Raw genomic sequence first — 25423 nt, 5'->3', positions numbered from 1 at the left:
CTCTTAATTCTAATGATCAGGGTTTTTGTTTTGTTTTGATTTTGTTACAGAACCACAGCCCTGGTTGGCCCCACTTATGCATTTTGGGACATCTTCTGTATCAAGCATGAACATTTTAATCTAGAGAGCTAACATGATCAAACCTGGGCTAATGCAACAAACTCTCCTCTAGCCAGCTACTCACAAACCAAGCTCCCATTTTAGGCTCAGCATCTCCCCATGAGCAGTGCCTTCCAAGTGAAAAGGTTAGGAACTGCCTAATGTCACTCACTCACAGGCCAAAGAACCCTGATCTATTATTCTGGGGCCAGAGCTCTTTCCTCTTTCTGCACACTTTACAAAGACCATTCTGATTCTTTGCGATAAAAAAACAAAAACAAAAACCTCAGAGATACAGGCTATAGTATGGTGATTACCAGAAGGAAAGGGAGGTAGGGGAGGCAAAAAGAATAAAGGGGAGTAAACAGTATAGTGATGGGAGGAAACTTGATGGGGAACACACAATATATAATATGCAGTTGATGTATTAGAGAACTATACACCTGAAACCTATGTAATTTATGAACCAATGCCATCCTAATAAATCCAATACAAAGGAATGTACAAAAAATACTAATTTGGAAAAAAACAAGAAAACTATTCTTTCATTTGATGAAAATACACCTTATGAAGCACAATGGTGGATACATGTCATTATAAATTTGTCCAAACCTATAGAATGTACAACACCAAGGCAATGAACCCCAAGTTAAACTGGACTTTGGGTGATGATGATGTGCCTGTGGAGGTTCATCAATTTCACACTGCACCACTCTATCGGGGATGCTGGCAATGGAGGAGGGTATATGTGCGTGGGGCAATGGGATTATGGGAAATCTCTGTACCTTCCTTCTATTAATTTTGCTGTGAATCTAAAACTGTTCTAAAAAGAAGAGTAAATATTTTGTTTGATAAACTAAGTCATGAGTAAACATTCTAAATAAGGTACTCAAAGTAATTTTAAAACTTTAGTACTCTTTTTCTAAGTTGAAATAGCAAAAGATATCTCTGGAAAACCAATAGCATGGTCTAGGTTTTAGTATTAAGAATTCTACCATCCATTCATTCTGAAAATATTTATGGAGCAGTTGCCAAATGCCAGGTGCAGAGGTCAGCAAAGACTGTTCAAGCACAACAATGACTTATTGGGTCGGCAACTAAGTAATTGCGGGTTTCACATATATATGGCTTCAGTTGAATTTTTAGGTTTGCAGACGTAGTACAAATGTAAAACACATTTTGTTATTTGATAGTTGGCTATTCAGCTGTTAATCAGTAAAAAAAGTTTTTTGATCTGTTTTGTAGTTTTCGTTTGGCGTTCGTTAAAAAATGGAAAATCAAAAGGAACATTTTCGTCATATTTTGCTTTTTTATTTCCTCAAAGGGAAAAACGCATCGCAAGCTCATAAAAAGTTATGTGCTGTTTATGGTGACGAAGCCTTAAAAGAACGGCAGTGTCAAAATTGGTTTGCCAAATTTCGTTCTGGTGATTTTTCACTCAAAGATGAAAAACGCTCTGGTCGTCCAGTTGAAGTTGATGACGCCCTAATCAAAGCAATAATCAATTCGGACTGTCACAGTACAACACGTGAGATTGCAGAGAAGCTTCATGTATCACATACATGCATTGAAAATCACTTAAAACAACTTGGCTATGTTTTAAAACTCAATACATGGGTTCCTCACGAAATTAAAGAATCACAGTTAACGCAACGCATTAGCAGCTGCGATTTGCTAAAGAAACGTAATGAAAATGATCCATTTTTAAAACGACTGATAACTGGCGATGAAAAATGGGTTGTTTACAACAATATCAAGCGGAAAAGATCGTGGAGCAGGCCAGGTGAACCAACTCAAACAACATCAAAAGCTGATATTCATCAAAAGAAGGTTTTGTTATCAGTTTGGTGGGATTACAAAGGAATTGTCTACTTTGAACTCTTACCACCCAACCGAACGATCAATTCTGATGTCTACATTGAACAACTAACGAAATTAAACAATGCAGTTGAAGAAAAGCGGCCCGAATTGACAAATCGAAAAGGTGTTGTATTCCATCATGACAATGCAAGGCCACACACATCTTTGGTCACTCGGCAAAAATTAATGGAGCTTGGTTGGGATGTTTTGCCACATCCACCATATAGGCCTGACCTTGCACCATCTGATTACTTTTTGTTTCGATCTTTACAAAACTCCTTGAATGGTAAAAATTTCAATAATGATGATGATGTCAAATCGTACCTGATTCAGTTTTTTGCTAATAAAAACCAGAAGTTTTTTGAACGTGGGATTATGATGCTGCCTGAAAGATGGCAAAAGATCATTGATCAAAATGGGCAACACATTACAGAATAAAGTTATTTAGTTCCATGAAAAAATTGTCTTTGATTTTCTTTAAAAAATCCGCAATTACTTAGCTGCCGACCCAATATATTGAAAACAGCAACAAACATCACCCTCAATCCAGTTTTGTCTTTTACTTGCAAAGTCACTATACTTTTCTGAGACTTAATTTCTTTATCTGTAAAATAATGTATTTAGAAAGTGACTCCAAAAGTTGGATGCAGAAGTCCACTTGAGAAATTTCATAATCCCCAGGTTTTACACCCCTAAACAACCTGAATTACAAATTGAAGGCTCTAAAATTCTATGATTCTACTCACTCTGGCTTAAAAACAAATTATGGCACTGGCTGGTGTGGCTCAGTTGGTTTGAGTGTCATCCCATTCACCAAAGGGCATGTACAGGAGCCAACTGATCAATGTTTCTCTCTCTCTCTTTCTCTCTCCCTCTCCATTCCCCTCTCTCTAAAAATCAATGAAAACATATTTTTAAAATAAATCAACAAAAGCATATCCTTGAATGAGGATTAAAAAATAATAACTTAAAAATAATCTACACCAATAAAAGAGTAAGATGCAAATTGACCGTACCTGCGAATCGCCCACCAGCCAATCAGGAGCGAGTATGCAAATTAACCCAACAAAGATGGCGGAGTAATTTGCATGTGCAGGCGTCGAACGCCCCGCCCCAGCTGCTCTGGGCCTCTGGGCAGTGTGGGAAGGCGGAAAGGCAGTTCCATGCCGGAGCGAAAAGGGGGCTCCGCCAGACCGAAGGCGGTGTCGGAGAGAATAAGGAAGGCCCATTCTTGCACGAATCTTCGTGCATCGGGTCTCTAGTAATAAATAAAAGCAAATTATGAAAAGCCAGAAATGAAGTCTGAAACATGAATCTTTCTGAGTCTTAATGAAACTCTTTTAAAAAATTCAGACTATTTTTATAATTTAGGAAAACATAAATTACTATCACACACACCAGAATTAACTGTTAACATTTTGTTGTACTGGCTTCAGATTCTTTAATGCTGGAAATAATACTATGCAAATAAGGCTGAACTCTCCTTTGTACCTTTAATCTTTCCTGTCTCTCATTGCCCAGAAGCAAACACTATCATGAGTTTGATAAATATTTTTCTAGAATAGTATGCTTTTACTGCTTTGTTCATTCAATATTGTTTTTTAAATCTATTGATAAGCCAGTTAATTCATTTAAGCTGCGATCCAGTGTTTAATTCATTCATCACTAAGTCAACAAATATTACTCAATGAGTGCCTGTATGTGTCAGGCAGTCCAGATTCAAGAATGAACCAAACAAAAAACCTGTCCTGATGGAGCTCACATTGTACTGGAGACACACACACCATAAGCAACATACTGTAAATAGTGCATACTAGTACAATATGTTTACTAACAATAAATGCCAAGAAGCAAAGTCAAGCATGGAAAGAGGAGAGCCAACGTCTAGGAAGGGCAGGCTGGCGTGTAGCACTGTGGCCAGGGCAGGTTTCACTGTGAAAAGGACCCGCAGTGAAAACCAAAGGAAGAAAGGGGGCCGTAGGGCCAGCTCATGCTCTGGGGAAGGTACTCTCATTCCAGGCACAGGGAAGAGCAAGTACAAGTGGGGAGTGGGCCTAGCATGTTTAAGGAACTGAAAGGAGAGCAACAGACTAACAAAGAGTGAACGAGGGAGTGAAAAAAGGGGAGAGCAGAAGGTCTGAGGTCAGAGAAATAATGGTTGTTCAAGACGGGGACAGATCTGATAAATCCCAGTAACAAAGTGAAAAACCACAATCATCACTGCTTCATTAATGGACACTTAAGATATTTGCACTTCTGCACCATTAAAACATGGTGCAATGACCAACCTGGACATCTCACTGTACACCCATAAGCAAGAATGTTTGTTGGGTTCACACTTGGAATCAAGTAATGACTGTGTACGCACATCATAATGCTCTCCAATGTGCTTGTAACCAATTCAACCCACTGGTTTATCGAGGCTTCCGGTTGGTACAGACACTCACCAATACTCAAGGCTATTGTCTCATTAATTTTTGCCAATCTGAAGGACCCAAACTGTATCACATTGTTTTATTAACTCATGTACATGTACGTCTGTTTGGAGGCTCTCTATTCTGCTGTCTTGATTTCGTTTTTTTGATGACTGGAAAACAGGGCTTAGTGTTTTTCTATTTCCCATTCAGAATTCTTCTGTGAAATGCTTGTTTATTGGCCTATTTCTACCAAGCTTTTTATTTAGCTCTTTGCATATTCTAGATATAAATCCTATCAATTATATAAGTTATATATATGACAAATGATCTTCCAGATTATGATTTCATTCATGGTATTTTAACATACAAGAGTTTTTAAGTTTGATAAAGTCAAATTTATGTTTTCTCTAAGAATTTATGTACAAACACCATCTTCTATAGTTCCTTCTAAGCTTTACGTTTCACTTTTCAGTCGGTCTGTAACACATCCAGAGGAATGTTGACAGCTAAATGATTAAAGTGCCTTCAAGGGCCTCAAGATGCCTACAGGCAACCTGTGCCCTCAGACACCTGCAGCCTCACTGAACCCATTCTCTAACTCTGTAAAACAATCCGCCTCCTTTCTGACTATGGAACTGAAAGTTCCTATTTTATCCACATCTTTACATACAAATGTACATCCTGTGATTAGATTTTTTTTCCAAGTTGTATGGCATTATTTGCCCAAGGTAAAATATGAAAGAAGCCTACCTTTGACCAGTTGTTCTTCAGAATAATGGCTCTCTTGCCATCACCAAGTGCATTTCTAAGAAGAAAAACAAGAAATATTCATTTTTATTTTAATATAGCATATATATCATCTTACATTTCTATTTGTACTTTTTGAATTTTCCGTATATAACCTTGTTAAACAAAGTTTTTTTAATTTTTAAGCACCCATAAATGTCCATTATAGGAAATTTGGAAAATACAGAAAAGTAAAACAAAGGGAAAAGGGCATCCAGAGTCACAGTCACAGCTCCTCAGGAATAACTACATTTCTAGGGCATTTCCTGCACACATCTTATCTTCACCTCACTCTATGCCCGACGTGTTACTCGTTGTATAGTTCTTTGCACTATTTTTGTGTATTAGCAAGACTCCAGAAATAAACTCCCAGATCTTTCACACAACACCTCTGCTAAGCTACAGTGGACAGAGCCTGGAAGCCCAATCCCTGCGGGCTGTAGAAAGTTAAAAGCTCTCCAGCCTGCTTTCTCATCGGAAATGAGACCTGGGGGGAATCACCACTCTGAAAACGAGATTACAGGAACAAAACTAGGTAACATACTACTACATAACAATACCCACTAAAAGGCTATATACTTGTTTTTAAGAAAACACTATCTAAAGATAGATGAGCTGATCAACAGAATGGGATATAGCAATCAGAAACAGACCCTTACCTACAGTCACCTGATCTATACAACCAAGGTAACATCACACGACATGGAGAAAAGGTAGTCTTAAGAAACAGTATTATGTCAATGGGACATTCATGTCATATGACCCCCACCTCACACTAAATATAGAAACCACCTGCAGATGGATTATAAATCTAAATACCAAAATTAAACAGTCGAGATTTTAGAAGAAACAGAACATTCTGGTGATTTGTGCTGGCAGAGATTAGAAACAAAACACAAAAATGCTTACCATAAAGGAAATAATTGGCTAACTATACTATATTAAAATTAGTAACTTCTGTTTGTGAAAACATCAAGAGTAAAAAGGCAAGCCAGAGAGAAAATATCTGTAATTCAAATATGTGACAATGACTCATATCCAATTTTTTTTTTTTTTAAACCAACTACTAATAAATAAAGACTTTCAACTCAAAATCCAAACAGGCATTTCACAATGGAGAAAATCCAAGTAGTCAATAAGCAAATGAAAAGATGCTCAACTTAAATATCATTAATCAACTTAAGATCACAGCACTAGATCATTACACACCCACCAGAATGTCCAAATGAAATGACACAAAATAATTATTAGCGAAGACATGGAATTGAAACTCTCATATGCTGCTGGTTGGAGTGTAAAATCACACAACCATATTGGAAATTTTGTACTAAAGCTAAATATAAGGATACCCTGCCCCTAATTATACACTCAACAGAAATGAGTACACATGTTCACAATGACACCACCTATAAAACCCAAATACTATTGTAGAAACTACCCAAATGCCCATCAATAGAATGGATAAAATGCGGTATATTCATGCAATAGATGAACACTTACAACTTTACATGCAACAATATGGATCTCAAAACAATGCTGAAAGCCAAACATGAAAGAGCACATACTGTATACATACTATGATTTTTTTTATATTGCACAAAAACAGGCAAAAATAACCAATGGTGCTGGAAGTCAGCATAGCAGTTATCCTGCGGGGGAGGTGGGTGGTGACTAGGAGCAAGGGGGCTTCTGGGATATTGGGGTGGTGATCTAGTTATGGTAGTTTGGTTTCTGCAAATTCAACCTACACACTAATGAACTGTACACTTTTCAGTATGTATTTTTTATTTTTATTTTTGAAGATTACAACAAAGTCATCCTTCTGCTGGAGACTGTACTATCCGGTTTGATGTCTGAATTACAGTAGCTTCTCACATCCTGCGGTGGCAGCCGGAGGTCCAGGTCGCACAGTGGGCTGGGAAAAGCCTAGGTCTTTGGTAACACTGTTGAAACTCCTTCTGGAACTCTGAATAAGGTAATTTTTTTTCACCATTTAAACCAGTTAAATCAGAGTTTTGTTATTTGTAGCCAAAACATCCCAATACAACAGCACACCTTTTCTGCTCCTCACTGCCTCTCCTCAAATACCTCCAACAGCTGCCTATGCTGTCTCCATTCCCTCACTCTCATTTTTCAATCTGCTCTAATCCAGCTTCTCTCCAAGCTTCCAACTAACACCGCCCCCCGCCGGAAACTAAACCACGCCCACATTGCTAAATCCAAATTCCAAGCAGCAACAGGCCCTGCTGGCCACACTTACCTCCTTGAAGCCACACTGTTTCCCTGCCACCTCTCTGGCAGCAGAGCAGTCTCCTGGCAGGTTCCTCCTCCCCTAACTGGTCTCTACTGTGTGCCCCCAGGCTCAGCCCTAGCCCCTCTCCTCTCTCAGCTCATGCTCTCCAGGAGTGGGTCTCGACCTTGGCTGCACAGCAGTACTCTCTGGGAGCTTCTAGAAGCCCAACACCCAATTGGTTAAAGCAGAGCCAGGGGGAGGAGGTTATTTCTTCAACAATCAAGAGATTCCAATGTGCAGTCTATGCTAAGAGCCACTTCTATGAGCAATGTCACCCATCTCCACAAATCCACCGAGATTAACTGTCCCAAACACCTGTCTCCATCCATCCTTTCCAGACACACGTAACTCATGGTTGGTACATTCCAACATGGATCCTTCAAAGGCACTTCAACTCAGTATGTTCAAGAGTGAAGTCAAATTTCTCTCTTCCAGAGACCCCAGTGACAGGGAGTGGGCCTATAATTCATGAAGCTGCTGAGGCAGAAACCTCAGAATAGATCCAAACACAAAACTATAAGCAACTTGTTTTTACCTCCAAAATATTTCAAATCCTCCCTCTTCTGCATTCCCACTGACATTCCCCTCTCTGGGCCACCACTTCCCGCCTGGAGCACCTCAGCAGCCTCCTGCTCACCACGCTGCATCCCCTCCACACACTCGCCCACTGTAGCCAGACTGGCCTCATTAAGGTACTGATCATGCAGCTCCTCTCAGTTCAATCCTTCTCGTAAGGACTGGCAGCTTTAACGTAGCCTACGAGACCCTCCTTGGTCTAGCCTGACCACCTCCCCCCTCCGTCTCTGTGTTCAGTTCAGTGGGCGCACCACTAACCCTATGAATGCAACATGCTCCCTTCCCCCACAGGCCTTCACACTGCTGGCCCATTGTCTGACCAGCAGTCGCCAACCTTTTGGACCTCACGGACCCCCAGTGGTCCGCAGACTATCGATTGGCAACCAACCGCTGGTCTAGAACACAGGGATAATGTCTGTTTTGGTTCATTTTTTATCTACTTATAAACTGAACCCAATAATATGTGTTGAATGTTTACTACATTATCCTATATAATAAAAGCAGAATTTGCAAATCGACTGACTGGCCGCTATGACCCTCACCACCAGGAGGCAGACGCTCAATGCAGGAGCTGCCCCGTGATGGTCAGTGTGCTCCCACAGGGAGAGCACTGTCAGCCAGAGCCGGGCTCACTGCTGGTGAAGGTAGTGGCAGTGGCGGGAGCATCTCCGGCCTCTGCTGCAAGATGGTGGTAACGAGTGAGGGGTCCTGGACTGCAAGAAGGATGTCTGACTGCAGCTTACGACCGATCCCTGGGGCCTAACCCCAGGCCTGGTTGAGGAGCCCTCCTCCCCCAGTGCACAAATCTTGTGCACTGGGCCTCTAGCAGTTTCTATTCATTACTAGAGGCCCGGTGCATGAATTCGTGCATGGGTGGGGTCCCTTGGCCTGGCCAGTGATCAGGGCCAATTGAAAAAACTGTTTTCTTCAAAAGCAAATTCAACAGCTAATAAGTGAAAATAAATAAACCACACAGATAAGAGTATTAAGTCAACAAACCTACACTCGCACTAAGCTCCTCCCACACACTAGGATTTTTAAAAATCTCAGACCCTGGTGTTCTCCCTTTCCTTGCCTTTTCCTCTCCTCCTCCCCATCAGGCACTTAACCATTAGTTTTCTCTTGGCTTCCTCACTCCCAAGCTCCAAAGGCCCTTCCTTTACCTCTATAACTTTTCATATATATATTTTAAATCCCCACCAAAGGATATTTTTCTATTGATTTTGAGGGAGAGAGAGAGGGAGAGAAACATCGATGTGAGACACAATGATTGGTTGTCTCCTACACAGGCCCCAACCAGGGCTGGGGAGAAGCCTACAACCAAAGTATGTGCCCTTGACTGGAATTGAACCCAGGATCCTTCAATCTATAGGCTGATGCTCTATCCACTGACTAAACCAACCAGGACTATAACTTGTTTTCTAAGCTCATTTCTTCTAGGAAATACTTCTACCTCTGGGAGTTACCAAATAAATGTTCTCTTACCAAAAAAGAAAAAAATCTCAGAACGTACAACTGAGTTGATTTATACCTCTAGCCTCAGAGAAATTCAGATGAGAGAGTGCAGTCATTTAAACTCTATCTGCCCACTATTTCACAAGCTGAGTACTAATTAATAGATTTATGTTATATGATGAGTAACTAAACTGAAAATTTCGAATTACTTCAGTTACAACTATCATTCTAAAACGCCCTTTAACTACCAAACTGTATTGGAAACGTGAACTTCCAGACCAGAATAAAAGGCATGCCATCCAAGCCCAGGGTCCTGGGACACACAGCACACCTCCCTCTGGCTACAGGACTCGGCAGGGACAAGCTGTGACAGGAAGCAGGCGTCTTCACCGCTCCGCCCTCACTCCAGGCCCATTCCCCACATTCCCAGTGAGATCTCCTGCACCCTGCTCCCACGTGGTGGTAACTTACACACGGTGCGACCGGCATCGACACCACCACTGCCTCCGCCATTTGGACCCTTTCAGAACGACCCATTTCCCACACTTGCCTCACCTCGGGTTCCCTGCCCTTGGTCTTCCTTACATTTCTCTCCTTTCAAGATTATTTTTCACTTGTTTCATCCTTAATGCTCAGTGATCACTGTTGTTTTTTTCATCTTAACATGTACATTTTTAATTACACTGTATTGCTTTTCAGCAAGTATTTCAAGTCAATTAAAAGCAAATAACATGAACATAATGCACACCACCTACCAGGTTAGCAAGATCTTAACGTTTTGCCGTGTTTGCTTCAGATCTCTCGGCAGAAGCCTGTCACAGTGGACGTCCTGGGTACCTCCCTCCCATTGCCAACCTTGTTCCCTCCCTCGCTTCCTCCCTTCCTCCCATGAGACAGCCACATGCATTTAAAAACATTTTGACACATAATAATTATGGAAATGCATATCATTTTGCATGTTTTTAAACAAAATATAAACGGTATGAGACCATTAAAATCATTTCTGCAACTTGCGTTTTCACTCAGCATTGTATTCATTTTACCAATTGCATAGGTTTCCATTGTATGAATATACCATATACCATAACTGATGTATCCATTCCCCTACTGATGGACATTTAGGCTGTTTCCATTCTTTACATTGACAAACAAGGCTACAGTGACGCTTGGCACAGCTCTTCTTGGGCACACGTCTGTGAGTTTGGCGGGGGCTGTGGAGGCCGCATGTTCTTCAGCTTGCCAAACTGCTCTCCAACGCGGTGGCACCAATTTACACTTTCTCCAGCGGGTATGCAAGTTCCCTTCATTCCACATCCTCTCAAACACTGGGTATAATGAGCGTTTTACATTTTTGCCAATCTGACGGGTGTGGAAAAAAAGACTCGTAGTTTTTAGCCTGCATGTCCTGTAAAGATGATCGCATTCACTGACTATTTGGACCATTTATTTAATTTTCCTCACCTTTCACACTGCCCTTTGGTTCTGTCACCACCTCTCTGTGGTGACTACTAGACTCTACGTCCAGGCTGCCTGGATTCACACTCTGGCTTCATCACATCCCCTAGTGTCCCAGGACACTGTCCCACCTGCCCAGCTCCCCCATCAGCAGACAGCAGCACCACTCTCACAGGCATGCGCGTGCTGAGTTAACGGGTGTGAAGTGCTCAGAACAGTGCCCGAGGGGGATGCTTCACCCCACCTTCCCTGGAGTTGCTCAGCCAAATTCCCACAACAGATCTACCAGCCCCAACACATGTGAGCTTCAAAACATCTCAACCTCGGCAACTTAGCTACAGGACAGGTGTCCTATGTCAACGGCATTTCTGGCAACATGTTCTTTTCTGAAGCCACATCATCTACTTCTTGATCAGAAAACATCATGCCTACTTTACTGAGCCCGGCGCATCAGGAATGTGCGAGGTGGGGACCACCACCAAGACCAGCATGGCACGAGCATTCTGCCATTAAAGAGGCATCCGATGCATTTTGGTGATTAACTAAGAAAATGCGGCTGACCTGCTTCCAGCGAAAACCTCAATGGTGCTGAACCACAAGCTAGGTTATCAGGAAGGAGCACGGGACAGATGCACAAGCATGCTCTTGGCCTTGACCTCACCAGGCTACCTGGCTTCTGTAATTGTACTCCAATCATCTTTGCAGTGGAGTCTCAGAGAATCCTCCCTGAGTGTCTAGCACTCAGCACTCATGAAGAGGGCAGAGACCCCTGGTCTGCCTCTCAGCTCTCAGCGCTCCCCCATGCAGAGGGAATGACCTTCCACCCACTCAAGGTTTCAGATCGGCCACCTCCATTTTCACAGGCAGCTAGCCACGCTGCCAACCTATTCACGTTGAAAACATTCAGATTCACCTTCAAACAGCATAGGATATCTGCAATTCTGGACATAGCCAGAAGCAATAACCTAAAGACATTTGCAGCTCATTCCTTGTCAGAACAGTTGAGGACAGTGGTAGTGATGGAAGACTGTGTCAAGCCCATCCATTCCTCTAGTCTAGACAGCCTTGGCTTATCCAAAGCTTAAGACATCTAAAAGCTGCATAACAAAATACAGCGATATTCTCCAAGGTGGTTGGGTTACTGGTGATTTTTATTTTCTTCTTTTTAAACTCTTGTATTTTCCAAATTTTCTACCATGAGAATGTTTTCTGTTTATGACAAAAGAAAAACATGTTATTTTTAAAGCTACAAACTTGGAATATACTTCTTCCCACTCCCCACCCTCCCACATCCCAACATAAGGGCTTTCACTGAGAAACAACTGACATTGACTCTGCTTTCTTGAGAAAAAGTAACAGAAACTGTGAAACCCCAGACAGCACTTTCCAGGAGACTTTTCGATGAACAGAATATTGCTGCAGTTCTCCTCTATTCCATTGCTCAACTCGTAGCACCCGTAAGCCACAAACTCCAGGAAAACACCGCTTCACCTAAGCAACCAGGGCCCTCTTTCTTCAAAGACAGAGAGAATTCTATCACTTGTCAAATGTTCTTATTTTGACCTTTCGGTTGGAAGGCCAGACACAAATAATAAGCAGGATCTCCTGCCTATGCCACTTTATTATGAGGATCCTAGGCTCTAACCTGGTTCTTCAGTATGTTTTGTTTTTGTTATTCTTCTACTGAATGAATGTATTCATTTTTAAAAATATTTTTTTATTTATTTAAGAGGAAAGGAAAAGGAAGGAGATACAGAAACATCAATGATGAGAGAATCATTGATTGGCTGCCTTCTGCACACCCCCTAGTGGGCATCAAGCCCATAACCTGGACATGTACCCTGACCAGGAATCAAATCCCTGAGCACGCTGGCCAGGCTGAGTGACGGTATTCTTGAAGATCACCTAAACCATTCCTGTAAGGCAGGATATAATTAAATGAAACCGCTTACCCTGCTCAATAGTAATGCTGATAATTTATGTCCTGGTTTTATAAACCAAGGAACAACAAAATCATAGCATAGTGTCAACAATCTTTCTCAATAAATAAAAGCTAAGTTCAACATTAGGAACTAAAAATTCATTGTATTTCACTCTCATAGTTAAACCACTGAATTTATTTTCCTTTTCACTTATGAAGGACATTTACTGAATCATGTTATTAGCAGGATGGAGAAAACAAGCACAGCTTCCTCCAGAACTTTCTAGATTAATTCATAGAGCAAAAGGAGGTAATTTAACGTGTTATAAACACAGACTTTTATATCATCAGATAAGATCTGTGTTTAAATCTGGGCATTACTACTTACTAATAGTATGAGTTTGTTCAAATATAAATGTGGAGAATAACATTACCTACCTATTTAGGGTATTGTGAGAATTAAATAACATAAGAACTTCAAATAATGTATAACATGTCACCCACTCAATCAGAATAATTACTGCTGTTACTGTGGTTGTTATATAGATAGCTTACAAAGCTCTCTTTTAATCGTTTAACTATTTCTGCCAAGGAACTACTGAGCAATTTTCTTGCAAGCCTGCAAAACAGAAATGGGCATATAGCATAATAATTAGGGAACAACACTAACCAACTTACCTGAACTGTCCCGTGCGAATAAAACAAAGAGCTCGATTACCATAAAGATGGTGGTTTTCAGGACTTAAAAAAAAAATAATGTTCAGTCAGTAAAGGAAATTACATGTGAAACAAAAATCATACAGAAAACCTAAAGCACGAAAACTTTTTCAAAAACTTTATGTCTGTGGCAGAGCAGAAAAAATATAGGATTTGAAGTCCCAACTAAGTCCTGGTTCCTTCATTTCCCTACCTGAGTAACTGAGTAACATCATCCTCAACTTCCCTGTATTCGAAATAAAGATTCCCACTTTTCCAGCCTACCTCATACAGCTGTTGTGAGGATTACAGGACACATTAACAAGCTAAAACTACAAGTATGCTGTAACTGTGCAGGACAGAATTACATATCTAAGTCAGGACTAAACACATTGACAAAGAACTCAAAAAAAAGTCTGTAAATTAACAGTAGCTTAATAGCTTCCCTTCAGATTCTGCCCTCTTTATCTTATCTGATCACTCGTGGTGAAGCCTCATTCCCTTTCCTCTACCTCTTGGGGACTGACAGCAGCCTCCCAGTGTGCCATGCTACCTTGATCCGCTCGTTCCCCATGGAGACTGGCAAGGTAGGAGTAGCCATCTACAGCACATCCTCCAAGCGCGGCTACAATATCAGGTGGACCAGCTACGATGCCAAGGGAAGCACACTTGCAAAAATGCTACCAAATCCTAGCAGCTGAGCAAATGGAAGACGAGATGGAGAGAACGCATGCACTCTCAACAATCCCAACTATTATCCCTTCAAAGTTCCCTCTTAGAAAGCAAAAATCCTTCATAAGTGACATCTTAAGAACTAGTAAGTAACCCTTTGTGATTAATAATTTGAGAGAAATTAGTTGAAGGCAAAATGAAAATAAGGAAGAACATATGAGTCTGTCTAGACCAGTGGTTCTCAACCTTTCTAATGCCATGACCCTTTAATACAGCTCCTCATGTTGTGGTGACTTCCAACCATAACATTATTTTTGTTGCTACTTCATAATTTAATTTTGCTGTTATGAATTGTAATGTAAATATCTGTTTCATGACCCACAGGTTGAGAACCACTGGTCTAGACAACTTTAAAGAAAACAGAGCTGGGCAGAATGGAATTCACAAGTTTGTAAGACTTGCCTGAGTTATACTATCTGATTAAGTCCATACACTCAGACCACCTCTAATGCTTCCAGTGCCTGCATGAGAAACTCCATTCTGCATAGCAAGCTCAAGACAGTTTCCAGCTCCTCCTCTTTTATTTCCTGACTACATTCTAAGTTGATCTGCCACATAAAAAGGATTTCACTGTTCTGTTTAGTTCTTACCTGTATTCAATGGCTCTGCTGTAATAGAGAATAGCTAGATCAAATCTTTCTTTGGAAAACTCTTCATTTCCTTTCATTTTCATTAGTTCTCCTTGCTGAAAAACCAAGGTGAAAGAAAACCCATCAGTTAATTGCAAGACAATTAAGAATCCCTTACCTAGGAAAAACGAACCTATGTTTCTATCTTTGCTATCAAAAATAACCCAGGGGGGGTCACTTATGTAGAAAATGATGATGCAACATTTAATATTTTGGTACATGTATGTAAAGAAACCTGTCTCTAAGGACTTAGCGCTAACTCTGTTAAAGGAAACTAAAAAGTGAACAAAACCATTACATCACAGGTGACTGCTAACCACCAATCCCCTTGTACAGTGCTTGAGGGCCCATGTTTACACGTACTCAGTAAGCCTGCTGCGTGACAGGGAAAAACAGATGCCAGGTAGAACTTTAATTTTAGGCTAGAAAATGTGATATTGTTCAATAAACCTGGGTGCTTACAAAACAATATGTAATTCATTAACACATATAGGCAATGCTGATTATATTAATTGCCAGAAAAGAGGCAACAAAGTCAGGAAGAATGACATTAAAAGGTTATCAAAGATGGTCCAGATATGACTAAAACTTAGTTTAAACACTCAAATCTTCAAAATAAATTCACTGAAATAAACTGGATCACATCAATGACTTTAGATAATTAACTAGAACATTAAATATGCTTCTAAGTCCTTTTTTAAAAATTTCGTTAAAATCATCTTTCTTATGAGTAATTCTGTATGGCATGTAATTACATCTCAATAATGCTGTTAACAAAGAAAATTGTATTTACTCAACTAATTAAAACTTTTTTAATTAAAAAAATCAAATTTTAATATTTTATTAACTCTTTTAAAAACCTGTAACACTAGAAAATTCTCATCAAGATGCTATTTTCCTCTTTCAAAAAAATAAGTATTCCAGTCAAAATTTATTAAAATTTCCCTCAAACATGTTATTGATTTTTATAGCAGTTCTACTGAACTTTCTCTGAGTGTTAATAAAAAGTGTAACAAGAAAATCTTGAAATATACTTACAAATAAATATTTTTTCTTACCTGTATACACTCCAAACAAGTTTGTCTTTCAAATTCTTCAAGTATATTGCAGTTTTCTGTTACAACTTTAGTTATGTGGTACTTGTCTATTTTTTATTTTTTAGGAGAGAGAGGACATTTATTTTTTAAAAATGGTATTGTTAATGTTCTAATTCTTAGGTTAGTGAATCTATAAAGTTCATTATATTGTACTTATAAATAACATATTTGTTGTAATCTTTTACATGTATCAAATAGTATATTTTAAAAAAACTAACATTAGATTCATTAATGCTATGAATTTAATCAGTTACATTTCTAGCATTAAGAAAATACTTGTTTATTATTATATCAGTTCTAACTGTAATTACAACAAATGCTCCATCATAATATATTCCAAATGGGCTTCATAAACCCTTAAGTCAATTCAACAAATATATCTGAGCTCCTGTAGTATACCTGGCACAACTTGAATAAAAATGAGAAAATCCTGTAAAACCACTTTCTAAATTAATAATAAATGAAAAGTTTAAGTGTCTTAATTCAACATTTGACTCTCCTGAATGAAATGTTAAAATTAGACTTTATTTGAAAGACTATTCTTATATAAATTTAATAAAATAAAAATGCTGTAATAACCAAAATTTACATTAAAAGTTTACGAGGCTTCATTTTCTGTATTTTAAGCTGTTCTATAAAAAGATTTTTTAAGGTGTTAAATAATAATTTTATTACAACAAAAATGTAGTTACCCCTCTAGACAAACATTCATTCCAATGGCAAAAATAGTACTTAAAACGTAAGATTCAAGAAAGGATTTGGGCAAGTCACCAAATAAAGTAAAGTAATGCTAAGGGTCAGACTGAGATTACAGAATGAAAATCCGGAACTTAGAACTTAGAATAACTGGACCCCAACATACAAGTTAACAGACACCATGGACTGGTGTATGTTACATTTCAGGCCACCTTAAGATTTAAGAGACCCGACTTCTCATCTAGGTTCCACTACTTACTAGACTACAGAAATACCACTTAACCTCTCAAAGTCTTAGTTTGCTAAAATCTAAAATAGGGATAACAGCTACCTTCAGAAGAAGAGAGAACAGAGACAAAGAGTCAAAAGTGAGCCAACATGGGTGCCCAATACATGATACTGGCCCTCTATTTCTACCATAAAATCTAGACAAAAACTGAGTCAAATAATAATCTAAAGCATTTATACTTACATTCAGTAAAGAAAATACTTAACATAGGCCAACAATTTTCAACTGCTCCTAATTTAGATAGAATTGCTCCATCACCTGTGTACTTCACCCAATTCAAAGCTTCTTCCATTGCCAATATATTCTATTTCAAAAAGAGGGATATAGAATGTGATTTCACTATTAATTCTAAATTCACATTGGCATTATATATTTATTTTATATAGTATTTCAGATTCTTAATATAAAACTTTTAACCTCACATTTTCATTAACCTAGCACAGAACTTAGAATAACTGGACCCCAACATACAAGTTAACAGACACCATGGACTGGTGTATGTTACATTTCAGGCCACCTTGGACCACCCTCAGAGTTCAAGATGCTCTGCAATGATTAGAGACCTGACAGATGAAGTCTACAGCCCAGCCCGAGACGGCCCTGGGTAGCAGAAGAGTGTAATAATACAAGATGAACCTGGCGTCTCAGAGCTCATCTAAATTAGAACTTCCATCCTTGTCTCAAGGTTAAAGGTATAGATTAAGGTTCACCAAAGGGATATGGTTTTTAAATGGTCTGTGGCAAATAGAAGAATAAGAGGTAAACAAGAGGGTGTAGCTGGGCAAATGAGCACGGAATGCAATGACCTTCACAGAACTTTTAATCGTACTTGTGTCTGAAATAACTTCAGAAATTAAACAGTAGAGTTATCAGTGCAAGTGCTAGGCTTAAGAGAAACGTGTAAAAGCTTATGTTACCAATAGCATTAAAAATGGTTTATCATTGTATGTGACGATTATCTAGTAATTATATAGCAAAACATGTTCATACCAGGGACCTAATTGTTTCGTTTGGGAGAACATATGCCAGGTAAATAATCTATAGGGGAAAAAAGAATCAATTTGTAAAAGAGGTTCAAAATTATACTAGGCATAATTTTGGGGGGAAATGAAAATTATGTAAACAGCATAGAATAAGGAGAGTGCTTAAACAAAACATAGAAATTAAAACTAGCCAACACTACACATAAAATGTTGACTATGGAGACCCAGACGTGGGCAACAAGCAGCAAGACAACTGCCATGGACTCACAGTGCTTATGCTGGGTTCCCGTGTTTAACACTTACATTTTCTATTTTATAGCCAATTCTCAGTAAGCCTCCAATAAAGAAGGAATTGTTCTGCAAGAAAAGAGCACAAAACCATTTTTCATCTTTATTCGGCCAATTATGCATGGATTTTCCAGTGAACAACAAAATCCTACATTTTAGGAATATGTAGTAGTCCAATTTCCACAAGCACTTTCATGCTCAATTTACCGCCGAAGGACCCTAAAACAAGAATTCAGAAATAGTCCCATCTTGGGATCTAATGATAAAAAGATTTAGTGTCACTTCTAGATATATGAGTTTTAAAGTTAATGACACCTGTATTTTTTATAAAAATACATCGGGCTGATATAAGTTACTGCAAAGGATTACCAACAGAGAATAGACAGCAAATGCCCTTTCTAAATTTGTTTGCAATCAGAATAATACCAAGAAAAACACTTAGTTAATACTTTCAACAATAAAGAATTTTTAAAAACCCTAGATGGCTCCATAATCAACTAAAGAAAAATTATTCAATGGCTCTCAATGAAAAACCCCTCAGTGCAGCACAAGGACACCTGCTCAAATCTGACATAAGATTACCCAAACGGAAAAATATTGGTGGCAGTGGTGGTGGCAGTGGCGTGATTCTAGTTAGAAAACGGAACCCCTCACTTTCAGAACCTGGGACAAAAGTTTCTGTGAATCAAGAGAAAACTGTCATTTGTGACAAATTCCAACTTCTATCCTTAGTGACAGAAAGCTGTCTTGGTTCTCAATATGTCCTGTCAAAACCACAACAGCCGCCGTCTGCCTGATCTCTCCCACACACATCACCGGCTCAGGGAAGGCAGCACCAGCTCAGGTTAATCAGGACTGAAGCCCCCAACCATTATAAATTAGTCACGCAGTCTGACACCATATACTTATAATCTTTAATGAGAGGACAACAAAGCCATATTCTACCACTTACCATAACTTTCTTCGCCAAATCCACAATATCTTCCATCAACTCTAGATGTTGCAATTCCTTCAAACTTATCTCAGAAGCATGAAAACTACTTTAAGAATAAATTTTTTTTAAATTAGGTTCTTGTGTATAAGAAGTTATTAAACTTTACACTTTACTGCATATTACTCCTTTAAGTTCTGTTCCTTCGTTCTAAGTAACAATAAGTTTAACGGATAATATATTACACCTTTTCTTTTCTTGTATACAATGCTGATATCTATTTTAAAAATCATATTAATTTTCCTTACACAGTTTCAAATTTATCATCTAATGCTCTTCAGAATTTCAATCATTATATATAACTAGAGGCCCAGTGCATGAAATTTGTGTGTGTGGGGTGTCCCTCAACCCAGCCTGCACTCTCTCCAGTCTGGGACCCCTTGAGGGATGTCCAACTGCCTGTTTAGGCCTGATCCCGGTAGAATTGGGCCTAAACAGGCAGTTGGACATCCTTCTCACAATCCAGGCCTGCTGGATCCTAACTGCTCGCCTGCCTGCCCATCCTGAATGCCCCTAATTGCTTCTGCTTGCCAGATGATCACTCCCTAACCACTCCCCAGCCAGCCTGATTGATGCCTAACTGCTCCCCTGCCAGCCTGGTCACCCCTTATTGCCCTCCCCTGTAGGCCTAGTCCCTCCCAACTGCCCTCCCCTACAGGCCTAGTCCCACCCAAATCCTCTCCCCTGCAAGCCTGGGTCCCCCCCCCCACCAAAAAAAATGCCCTCCCCTGCAGGCCCCATCACTCCAAACTTCCCTTCTCTGCTGGCCTGGTCACCCCTAATTGCCCATTCTTGCAGGCCTGGTCCCTCCCAACTGTCCTCCCCTGCTGACCATCTGGAAGTGGCTATCTTGTGTCCACATGGGGGCAGCCATCTTGTGTATTGAAGTGATGGCCAATTTGCATATTACTCTTTTATTAGATAGAATGTTATCATGATTATTCATTCACATCCAAATCCCAAGTACCAACTTTTCCCACTCTACTAAACAAGAATACAGCTGAACAAGTATATAAGCATGAGACCTATCCTTCCACTGTACTTGGCATTCCTCAGTACTGGGCATGTGTTTACCACTGTTTATACAAAATGAATAACGTAGGAACTTACTTGGCCTCCACACAGGGATACAGCCGTGATATTATGGAACTGTGTTGATGTTGAAACAGAAGTGGCCAGAAGATGTGAATTTTAATGGCATCACAGTAATCTCGCAGGACAGAAACTGGTTTAGTACACCACATATTGCAGATGTCGAATTCTTAATTTAAAAATTGTTTAAATTAATATTTAGTGCCTTGTTTTAGAATCAATCACAGTGTTAATAGGAAAAAGGAAAAACAGATTATGGGAAAGTAAGAAATGAATGGATAAAATATTTCAACCTGTTAGATATTAAGAATATTCAAGTGAGCTAAAACTCTATTTTAAAAAAGGTTTTGGCTTCTAATGAAATAGAATACTAATAAGAATATATCTTTAGCCCTAGTTGGTTTGACTCAGTGGATAGAACATCAGCCTGAGGATTGAAGGGTCCCGGGTTTGGTTCCAGTCAAAAGTACATGCCTGGGTTGTGGGCTCAATCCCCAGTAGGGGGTGTGCAGAAGGCATCCAATCAATGATTCTCATCATTGATGTTTCTCTCTCTCTCTCTCTCCCTATTCCTTCCTCTCTAAAATCAATTATAAAATAAATAAATAAATAAATAAATGCTCTTGAGCAAAATATGTTACTCTAAAAAAACACAATTTTAAGAGCTATTTAAGTCTGTTATATTAATGTGAAAGGATGAACTTCATGTGATAGTCTTTTAACAATTATAATTAAAATACCAGTGTACTTACCCAAGTTTCTCTCACTTTCGGCGTGATCTTTATACTGCCTACCCTAAAAAAAACAAAACACACAGACACACACACACACACACACACACACACAGACACAGACATACACACACACACAACACAGACAAAAAAAAACACACATTTGATTGATGTCTGATAAGATGCAAAAGCATGGTTCTTGACTTTTTAAGATTACTAGCACTGAACTAAAAAACGTTCAGTGCACATTCATTTATACTCTTGGAATGCAGCATCTTCAACCAACACGTCGCTAGGCCTTCCCGGTGTCTCCCTGAGAAACCCCCTCCCTCACTCAGGTCTGACACTGCACCCTCTTGCTGCTGAGGCACTGCTTTCCTTTCCCTTCTGAAATCACCTCTTCTAAAGCCCGGGTAGCTCTTCGTGAAAACTCATGTAGCACAAAACACCTATACTCAGATAGCTCTAAGTCAAACATCTTTAATTCTCATCACAAGAAAACAATTGTAACTATGTGTTGATGGATGTTAGCTCGGTGATTTCACATATATCAAATCATGCAGTACACCTGAAATCATGTTATATGTCAATTATACTCGATTTTTAAAAACCTTATAGTAAATCCTTTAAGAAAACATAATATGAAAAACAAAAAGTTAACTAATCTACTCACCACCACATTACAGTAGAGTTGAGTCACACGAACATAATCATTGGGAATAAATTCAGAAGTATAGACAGTATCGCTCACATATGGGCAATCGTCTAGCCACGCATAATCAGCTGTGGTGCACTCTCCCAGGGCCAAAATGTCCATGGCGCAGCGTCCTAAGGAGACAACACAAACCCAAGTCAGTGACTAAATCCCTCAGTATACGAGAGCAGTCTGCCTGGCTTCTAGGACATTTTAGAAAAACTCCTGGAACTTATGCCCCAAGGAAGTAACTCCAATAAGAAAGAACACTGAGCTCCCGGAGAGATTCTTGTCCTTATTCTGCAATACCTTCCACAACTGTCTTCAGATATCAGTTTAATCTATTTCTTTTCCTCAAATTCCAAGCCACCAACCTCTACTCTGAATTTATCTGCTTACACGTCTCCTTCAGAAGGAGGGTAATTATGGGCACCTTATTCATCTTTTATGTGCCGAGCACATGGAAGCCCTCAAATAAGTGCTGACTGAACAAGCCATCTTCCCACTGTTGTCCTTTTACACTATCTACTATTACTGCATCCTGTGAAAACCATCATTTCACAGTCCCACACTGCTACATTCTCACCCTTCTGGCCAGAGCTAACCCCTGACTCCACAGAAAACACTTCATTGCAGCTGCTCAGATTGTCCTATGCACCCCTCCATGCGTTTATGTCTTGGGCAAAGGCGCACAGCCGAGTGGTATAGAGAGAGTCTATCAGTCTCTTCATCCCCACAGCCACATCCAGACCTTCCCTCTCCAGAGCTTCCTAACCATCAGTGCTCCAACACTTACAACTACAATAGTCAGCTCTGCTAGATTGCAAAGGTGGGCAAAAACCCTCATGTTAACACCCATGTTTTAAAAATAACTATTTCAATGGGGAAAAGGAAATTAGGACTTTCCTTTTCAAATTAAGGTTTTTTTTCTCCTGAAGAAAGCTCAATAAAATGTAAAGCTTTCGAAGAAAAGCTGCACAACCTAAACATCAATGAAAAATGCCACATTTATTACTTCTAATTCTAGCCCAAGTAATGGCTTTCTTTTCCTATCATCAGCGCCATTTTTTACACCTTCTGCTTCCCCACTATTATCTCACTATTGCTAAGACAAACCAACTTTCTGTTTTCCTAGGCGAGACCACTATCAGGTCTTGAAACAAAAATCATTTCTTTAATTCTTCTTATTACGTCCAATTTGCTGTATGAAAAGACCTCACAATCTCAGAAGCGAAGAACAACAATCTTCCTAGCAAACTGTGTACTATTTGTCACGTTATTTCAAGCATGTCACATGCATCCCCTCAATCCTCAAAGCACGTCTTCTGAGTTCCATTACCATCACCCACTGTTCGGATGAGAAACATTCCCGGTGAAATTAAGTAATGTGCTCAGGGTCACCAAACGAGGAAGGATTCAAACCTAGGCCCTCTGATTCCATAGCCTCTCCTCTCAAACGCTACACTGTACTACACACACTTCTCCTTGTCATTGCCAGCTAGGTACCTCCTGCTTGTCATGTTTAAGAACACTGACAGTAGTTCAGAGTGTTCCCCTCTCCTGCAAATTCCATCATCACAGACACACCAAGGCCCATGCAGATGACCCTTCAAGACCTCGCCTTGAAGTTTACCTACCTTCTCAGCTAAGATGAACTGCACTGCCCACCTCCCCGAAGTGCCTCCTTCCCAAGGTCACACTCAGATCACTGCCCAGATCTAACCGGTTTCTAAATCTAACTCTCATTAGCTCCTCTGAGAACCACCAAGAGTCATTACAGCTCGTCTCCCCTTCTGATACGGTCATTAATGACCTTCTACAACAGATTGATTCTATATAATGTCTGGACCCTGACCTATTCTAGGTCAGTGGTCGGCAAACTGCGGTTCACGAGCCTCATAAGTTTGACTAATAAGTTTGCTGACTGCTGTGTAAGGCATTACCCTCACCCAGAAGTTTTGACTTCAGGTTAAAGACATTAGTACATTATTAAAATGTTTTTTAAGCCGAAACTAGTTTGGCTTAGTGGATAGAGCATCGGCCTGCGGACTGAAAGGTCCCGGGTTTGATTCCGGTCAAGGGCATGTACCTTGGTTGCGGGCGCATCCCCAGTAGGGGGTGTGCAAGAGGCAGCTGATAGATGATTCTCTCTCATCGATGTTTCTAACTCTCTATCCCTCTCTCTTCCTCTCTGTAAAATATCAATAAAGTATTTTTTTTTAATGTTTTTTAAGTGTTTTTCCCTAAGGCAGTGGTTGGCAAACTCATTAGTCGACAGAGCGGCAAACCGAGGCTCTCGAGCTGCATGTGGCTGGCGAGCCACAGTTTGCCGACTGCTGTTCTAGGTCAACAATATTGTGAGTTTAGCATTTAACTCCAAAAATGAACACTGACTTGAAAAAAACAAAAAGATATTTGGCACCCAAAGTGGCCATATAATACGGAACCTATGCTATCGTGGGAAATATATACACTTTCAACTCATTTGTTTTACAAACGTTTTGTGTGTGTAAATACAGAAAGCCAAAACTGTTACAGCCCACATTCACTGTCATGGCATCGATTACAATACAATTAATTGCGGCTCACATCCGCAGACTGAGCCACTGTGACATCTCAGCCTGCAGATCTCACCAATACCATACCCCACACCAACTATACTGTACTTACACCACTGGTTTAATTTTAATTTTCTATTTTGTTTTAACCAGAAAGGCGATATGGCATAGTTGTTAAGAGCATGGACTCTGGAACCGGACTGCATGGGCCTGAACCCTGGCTCTCCCATTTCCTCAGTGTGATCTTGGGCAAGTAACTTAACCTCTCTGTGCTTGTTTCCTCACACATCAAATGCAGATAGCCCGACTACCTACCTGATTAACCAGTTAATAGATTGTAAGTGCTTAGAAGAGTATTTCAGCATATAGTGACTGCTATAAATATCAACTTATCAGTAACATTAATACTAGGCGAGTATTTTTTCTTACACATTGTTTGGATGCTTCCAGCTAAATGGTCTCCCTTAATTGCTAAGTCCAAAGAGCACTTTTCAGCTTACAACTTACTTGGCGCTGTTGACCACTTCCTCCTTTTCAGAACTCTTCATCTGGACTCGAGACCTTCTTCTGGTTCTCCTCCTATTCTTCTGGCTGCGCTTCCTCAGTCTCCATGGGCTCTTCTTCTCCATCCCTGCCACCCAAATGCCAACTCTCTTCTCTTTCACACTTACTCTCCTTGGGTGAGCTCATCCACCACACCCATGGCTTCACACAGCACTTTCTGAACTTCCATCATTTGCATAGCTTCATCATGATTTTTGCCTTTTCCACGTCACACGTATTTTTATTTACTTGATATTTCTTTTATTGGTCTCGCTTGGCCTAATTGGTAATATCCATGATGTCATAGGTTTGGTGTACAATGTATGCTTTCATACACATTAAATTCTTAACTATTCAAAAAATTGTGTTTGTTTATAACCAGTTTCGGTTATCTCATACTACACAACAGCAGAATGCTCAAGACTCTCAAAGCTCTCCAGACTGGGTTGTATCTCATGATTCTAGAACCTGTCAACTGCTACTCGATTTAACCTAAATGACCCCCAAGCCTCTCAGATTCAGTAAGTTGAAAGAGAAACATC

General features: G+C 39.8%; 1 protein-coding gene across 7 annotated transcripts in view; it reads right to left on the bottom strand.

Moving 5' to 3' along the window:
* The window catches only part of TTC3 (tetratricopeptide repeat domain 3), a 91990-nt gene that overhangs the window by 59234 nt on the left and 7333 nt on the right, over positions 1–25423 (bottom strand). The window contains exons 2-12 of one of the 7 annotated variants that reach the window (XM_084873578.1): positions 21760–21914; positions 21108–21150; positions 20374–20524; positions 19225–19309; positions 18288–18341; positions 17185–17305; positions 15978–16063; positions 14881–14975; positions 13541–13603; positions 5127–5181; positions 2976–3217 (exon numbers count right to left, since the gene is read on the bottom strand). In XM_084873578.1, coding sequence (XP_084729704.1) covers positions 2976–3188 — 213 coding nt within the window. In that variant the 5' untranslated portion in view covers positions 3189–3217; positions 5127–5181; positions 13541–13603; ... (6 more) ...; positions 21108–21150; positions 21760–21914. Of the gene's footprint in view, positions 1–2975; positions 3218–5126; positions 5182–13540; positions 13604–14880; positions 14976–15977; positions 16064–17184; positions 17306–18287; positions 18342–19224; positions 19313–20373; positions 20525–21107; positions 21151–21759; positions 21915–25423 lie in introns of those variants that run through there. The other 6 variants (XM_084873577.1, XM_084873574.1, XM_084873575.1 and 3 more) reach the window with 6 other exon arrangements.

Source organism: Pipistrellus hanaki (genome assembly GCF_964339955.1).
Source record: "Pipistrellus hanaki genome assembly, chromosome: 2".
Lineage (NCBI taxonomy): Eukaryota > Metazoa > Chordata > Mammalia > Chiroptera > Vespertilionidae > Pipistrellus > Pipistrellus hanaki.
The sequence above is the reverse complement of the archived record's forward strand: the minus strand, read 5'-3'. Positions and strand labels throughout refer to the sequence as shown.